Below are 5938 nucleotides of genomic sequence, written 5' to 3'. Positions count from 1 at the left end.
TTCGGTGTTTTTTTTTTGCAAGCTGTTTGGAGGATGGATGATACGCGGCGAGGTGACAAAAAAGCTATTTAAGTGTGTGTGTCGTTCAGGAATTTTGCACACTCGCTTGGGTTTGGTGCGCGTTTGAAGTTGCACCAGGCATAGTTGGGAAGATTCGTGCAGACACAGGCCCCCGTTTAGTGTAACAGCTTCTAGGGGGAAAAAACACTCACATACATCGTGTGCACCGGAGTGCAATGAGAAACGATTAAATCGTAATCCGTGGTTAACGGGGCTTTCGGGATGGGAAGAAGGTATGAGATATGGACGACGTTGGGTATGCTGTATCCCCACTGACGTATGGGAAACTTTCACATTCTGGGCGTTCTGGACGACTTTCAGAGCTGTCAGTCTGTAGCTCCATTTGATGGTAGTTTAAAGTTGAATATCTGCCGATTTTCTGGACGACATCTTGCATATGTCCGGTGACGTCGAGGAGTGCAGCTCTTGTTTGAAAAATCCTGGAGGAATTACAGGCGATATTAGACAGAACGTTTCAAGGTAAGAATTTTTTTAAATGTCAACTTTTGCAGCTGCCTAAAAAGGTTCCTGTATCACCCACATCGCCGGTGTTGTCTATTTTAGACATAAAACCCTCAAACCCATGCCTGTTTAAGAGAAGATATGCAGTTGGAAGTTCGAAAAAAGGTATCTTTGGGGATTTGCGCTGGAGAAGAAACATCAATAAAGTTATCCTCATGAAGAATAAACATTCAGCGTTGGAGTAAGTGTTACCTCATACTGTTGTGATGTTGAGATCGCGAGATCTCCAACCTCCGCGAATGTTTACCATCGGCACGTTGGAAACTGAACGTAAAACCATGCGAGGAACGTTATAGCGCCATAATAAAATGCATAAAGAAATAGACATGAAGACATGAAACCGTCAAATAAACAAGCGTCTTTACTTCGCTTTTCCGGACACTTCGATGGGATTTATGAGCCAAAAACACGGGGGAGAACATCATCACTACAAACCGAAAAAAAAAACAAACTAAACCAATGACGTGAGTGACTGCTTCATGCATCATTTGTCACTGGCTGGCAACGCGCTGCGACGCTTTAAGCAGATTCATTGCAGAATTTTTCGTAATGGGGGGGGTTTTTGAGCATAAAATGAATAATGCGTACTAAAACCACCCAACACCGAACACTTCGCAACGCAACCGGAGCAACTTATTTACGGTGCAGTCGCAAAATGGCACTATTTGCTGCAGCTTTTATACCCCTTTTGCACCGTACGATAAACACGCGAGGCGGTGCGGGCGGAAGAACTCACCACGGCTAGAGAGAGCATCGGGGAGCAAATGCGCTAATCGAAGTGGCAAGATCTGTGTGCTGGTTGGTTTAATGTAAGACGTTTGACCTCACCGTTTCATCTTGCAGGTTTTGGTGGAAACCCCCGGAGGGGGGGGGGGGGGGGGGGGGAGGAGGGGGGCCGAACGGACGGGCGGTGGACGACGAAACTTTGACAGAGACAGATGAATGGTACGGAGAGTGAGAGCATTTCCGATGGTTGGGCGTAAGGGGGGGTGGGGGGGGGGGGAAGGGGGGGGGGGGGGGGGGTTCTACTTTTTCAAGTACGCCCGCACTACCCGCACACTAAACCTGCACAAATAGTAAGTCTAGAATTTAAATTCATCTTTCGCACTCTTTCTTTCCCTCCCGGCATCAAGTCTCTGTGTTGCTCTTTCCTTGGCTATCGCCATCTAAGCAGCAAGTGATCCCGTTGAATGAAACGGTCTACTCCACAGGACACAGCCACCAGACAAACGAGAGTCGCTAGTCGTCGTCTAGCGGTGCTCGGTGAGGACCAAACGATGTGGTGCTCAGCGCCCACAAAACACACTTCCTTCCCCGATGCGGTGTTCGGGGACGAGTTGAGCCGATTCCCGCCGGTACATAAGCACCCGAGGGGGGGGTGGAACCCCTCGTTTTGGGAAAACCCTCCTCGCCACACTGTCCGGAATGTCTGCCGAGTTTTACGGGAACAGCGAAGAGTGTCTGTCGCTCGTATGTGACTCGGTATACGATTAAGATGCTTTACCGTTTTTTGGCGGGACCGTGCCAAGAACGTTTCCGACGGAGACGTGACCATCCCAGTGGCGGTGAGTGGCTCAGTAACTCACGTTTCTTACTACCCTGTTTCGGGCGGGATGCATTATTCAGGTTGTCTATGTGCGGGTCATAGTATTCATGCCCAACACTCGCTTTCTTGCTCACAAACACTACGCGAAGCGGAAGGGTGTGCGTGTGCGATGGTGACTTTCTTCAAGCAGCTTCTTCGGGTGTTGGGTAGCATTACCAGCTGAGCGTCTTCCACGTACAATGCGACTGAACCGCGCAGGAAGCAAGGGGTTGGTTCGGTTTTGTTTTTCTCGTCCCTCCAAACTTCCGCCGAAGATTCGACGTCGCAGGAACCGGGTGGAACCCCTTCGTTTTTGCATTTACGACCTTCGTGCGGTCGTACCACCACCGGGAAACATTCTCGGTGTTTCTATTAAAATACTTTAATGCTAGCGGCAGTATGTACGGTTCGGCATTTTGGATGCTGGCGTTACGTTGCTTGCGCCCGTTTGTCGCGTATTCCCGATTACTCACCACGCCGACGATGGTGTGGATGATTTAATAGCTTTAAGAAGACCGCAGGACGTTCCCCGTGACGTCGCGGGTCGCGCTGCTCGCAAAATGCAAACAGAGTCCCTCACACTACCTGCGTTGAGTGTAATGCGCTTTTTTTTGTTTGGTGTGTGTGTGTGTTGTTGCCCGTTTTTCTGTTGGAGTATAAGTAGGTCTGTCGTTCACTTGACTTTCGGCGTTCGAGAAAACGGACTGGGAAAGTTGGCTCCGAACTCGTAGCGTTATTGACCTAGGTTCTGGTTTTTTGGAGCATCTTGATGCGAGTTTTAATGGCGCTCTGTCAGCAGTCGCGGTAGCGTTATCGCTTGGTTATGCTTGGTGTCAAGTTACTGCCGTTCAGATCCTCCAGACACGCAGTCTGCGCCGCGAGCGAATGCGTATCGAGCTGCGTACATTGTGCGTTCCACGTGCCCTACACGCAATGGTGAGGTCGTAGCAGACATGAACGTGTCCTATCGAAGGTGTGATTTCCTCACAAAGGCTCGCAACGGGATTAGAGTTCTCCAGCGCCCCGCCAGCGGCGGACATTCCGGGCCAGGTCGGTAAGCGCACTGGAAGCTTATAAATAGTGTTCCGCGTGTTCCACAGCACATCAGTACCACAGTTGACTGTGGAGACAAAAGATAGCGAACTATCTGGCGGTACGATGGGGACCTATCGAACGAGCGGTGCGTTGGGATGGTTGCTGCTATTCGCTACCTACTGCACGGCTACACTGGCCGCACCCAGCACCGGACACGGTTACGAGACGAAAAGCTTCGCCCAGGCGTACCTCGAGTGCCTCAAGTATCTGAACATCTCAGGCCAGTCCATGCTCGCGTATAACGCCTCTGCCGAGCCCTCGAACACCGGCGGGAATTGCTTGTTGCGCTGCATCGGTCTGAACACCCGCTGGTGGAACGATGAGACGGGACTGCACGAGACGGCACTGGTACGCTTCTTCCGTCAACCGGACCGGACCTCGCTGGACCGAGCGCGCACCTGCATGGCGCAGGATTCGACCACCTCCGACACCTGCGCTGCCGCCTACCGGTCGTTCCGCTGCTACAGTGACGCGCTGGGTGAAGTGATCGCCCACCCGGAGTACGTCGCACCGTGCAGGGAGGAGATACACCGGGCGGTGAGCGATTGTGCCGCGATGCTGCAGGTACCGAACCAGCAGCTTGCGGCTTGCGTAGGTGCCGAAACGTTCCAGCACAGTGCGAACACCACCACCTTGCTGCGGTGCGTTGTGCTGCGGCTGGGACTGTACGCCGACTCGACCGGGGTGATGTGCGATCGTGTGCAGCTGCTGATGGACAGGGACACTGCCCAATCCTGGACGGAGTCGCGCACGGCAGAGGCTAAACGGTGTGAGAACGATTTGCGGGAGTTGGGCGCTGACGTGTGCCTCGTTGCGGCTCACTCTGTGGAGATCTGTTACGGTTGGATGGCGTTCGGAGAGCTTTGGAAGGTGATGAAGGAAGAGTACGGCAACTCAGACGATGTGCTACGTTACGACGATGCGGAAGAATCGCTTGTGGAGTCGAACGATGCGGCTGAGGAGGTGGCGGAAAACAATGATGTCTCTCCTTTCCCGGGAGATGTGGAGATATTTAGCTACCCATCCAGTTCGCGTTATCGATCACTGTTGATAGTAGCTCCTAAGTGGATTGCTAGTGAGTCGAAGTCTGAAGACGACCGATCAGATGATTCATCTTCCCAGGAAGAAAAGACTCCGAGCGATGAGAAGCTTGAAACACACGACCTTTCAGGGATTTATGCCGAGAAACCGACAAATCCGGATAATGCAGTGAAGCAACAGACAGTTCCGGAGGTATGAAGATTGAAGTCCTTCAAGAAACATAGACAACCATAGGCTTTTTGATGTATTTTCCATTATTATTCTAGCCTGACGAAGGGAAGCAACTAGAAACGGAACACATTGTTCACGCCCGATCGGTAGTGTATCCAATGGCACCCGAGCTATTTCCGTACTGTAGACAAGGTATGTCTAGACCAAACTCGAATTCTAGAGTCTAGCCTTAATATAGCCTATTGAGATGATTGGAGTATAATATATTGCTTGTCTTGATATAGTTCTGCCACCTTACGCACTACGGATGAGACGTTCCATTCCTCTGTCACATTACTCTCCGCATTCTATGCCACGTGAGTGTGTAACGCTTTATACTCCTGCAGAAGGTAGTATTGTGAGAGTGCATTTTTTTTTTCTTATATTTCTAGTGATGGACACTCACTACTACCATCCAATGTCTCACCCTATCGTGAAGCGATCCATCCTAATGGATCCGATGTATGCTCCTGCATATAGACCCTTCGTGCCAGCGCGTTTTGTAAGAGACGTCGACTCCACGGCTTCACAAGTAGCATTGGGCGACGCTCCGGTTGTTGGTCTCAGTGAACCTACCTCATCTCAAGGGCAAAATGAGTTTGTTTCTGCATTGGTTGATGACGATTCCACTGTCACGAGACACGAGGAAGTGGATGTGGAAGCTTCTAATGATGGTGAGGTGTCACCTACTGTTGATGAGGGTGTCTATGAGGAACTTGTCGTACCAGCTCTAAATGAGGAGTCGACTGGAGCTGTCACTGATGAGGCACTAAACGTTGGAGGTGATGCGTTGGAAGAAACGGAACCAAATGTTGCTGATGCAAACAACGGTGAGACAGCGGTTGATGATGACTCTTACAAAAGCGAGAACTCTGACGATACTTCCGGCAATAGTGAGACGCCTCTTGCCGAAGTGGGTAGTCCACCAGGAACAGAAGCTGCTGCGTCCGCTCCAGAAATTCCACAAGATCCAAAGAGTTCACCCTCAACCACGGATAATTCTGTCCCACCTCCGACAGATGCTGATCAACCGAAACAACCGATACATCCGCAAACCGTACATCGACTTATCCGGGCGGTGCACGCGTCCAACTTGATCAAAAACTTACTATCCACGATAAAAACACAGTGAGGTTAGGGGTAGTTAATGCCACGAACTTACACGGCAATGGAAATGGACCTGGAATGAAATAAATCTATATGAGCGCGGACAAACAACTGAGTAGAATGTACAATGCAAGCATGTAAATGTTGAAAGTTTTGCAGTAGCCGTCTACCCACCACTGCCACGCTGCTTGCTGGAGTCGTACCAGATATGGTGAATGGTTTTTCCCGCAGGTATAGACTAATTTGTATCCCATTTTACATTGTGCTGTGAAATTCCTGGTAAAAGCTGGTAACGAGCGAATGGTGTTATTGCTTGCT

General features: G+C 50.5%; 1 protein-coding gene across 1 annotated transcript; it reads left to right on the top strand.

Moving 5' to 3' along the window:
• The first annotated feature begins 3120 nt into the window (after positions 1-3120).
• LOC128718373 (uncharacterized) lies at positions 3121-5645 on the top strand. The gene is made up of 6 exons (XM_053812004.1): positions 3121-3140; positions 3268-4495; positions 4570-4666; positions 4759-4830; positions 4906-5430; positions 5533-5645. The coding sequence occupies exons 1-6, from the start codon at positions 3121-3123 to the stop codon at positions 5643-5645; spliced, it is 2055 nt and encodes a 684-aa protein (XP_053667979.1).
• Positions 5646-5938: the final 293 nt, after the last annotated feature.

This window comes from Anopheles marshallii, chromosome X (assembly GCF_943734725.1).
Source record: "Anopheles marshallii chromosome X, idAnoMarsDA_429_01, whole genome shotgun sequence".
NCBI lineage: Eukaryota > Metazoa > Arthropoda > Insecta > Diptera > Culicidae > Anopheles > Anopheles marshallii.
Note: the sequence above shows the minus strand (reverse complement) of the source record. Positions and strands in the feature narration are given on the sequence as shown.

What these genes read in the sequence shown, in the direction of transcription:
- LOC128718373 (XM_053812004.1), top strand. Translation starts at nt 3,121, where the DNA reads ATGAACGTGTCCTATCGAAG. An exon ending in ATGAACGTGTCCTATCGAAG is followed by an intron (nt 3,141 to 3,267) that starts GTGTGATTTCCT and finishes CGTGTTCCACAG; the next exon opens with CACATCAGTACCACAGTTGA. An exon ending in AGCAACAGACAGTTCCGGAG is followed by an intron (nt 4,496 to 4,569) that starts GTATGAAGATTG and finishes TTATTATTCTAG; the next exon opens with CCTGACGAAGGGAAGCAACT.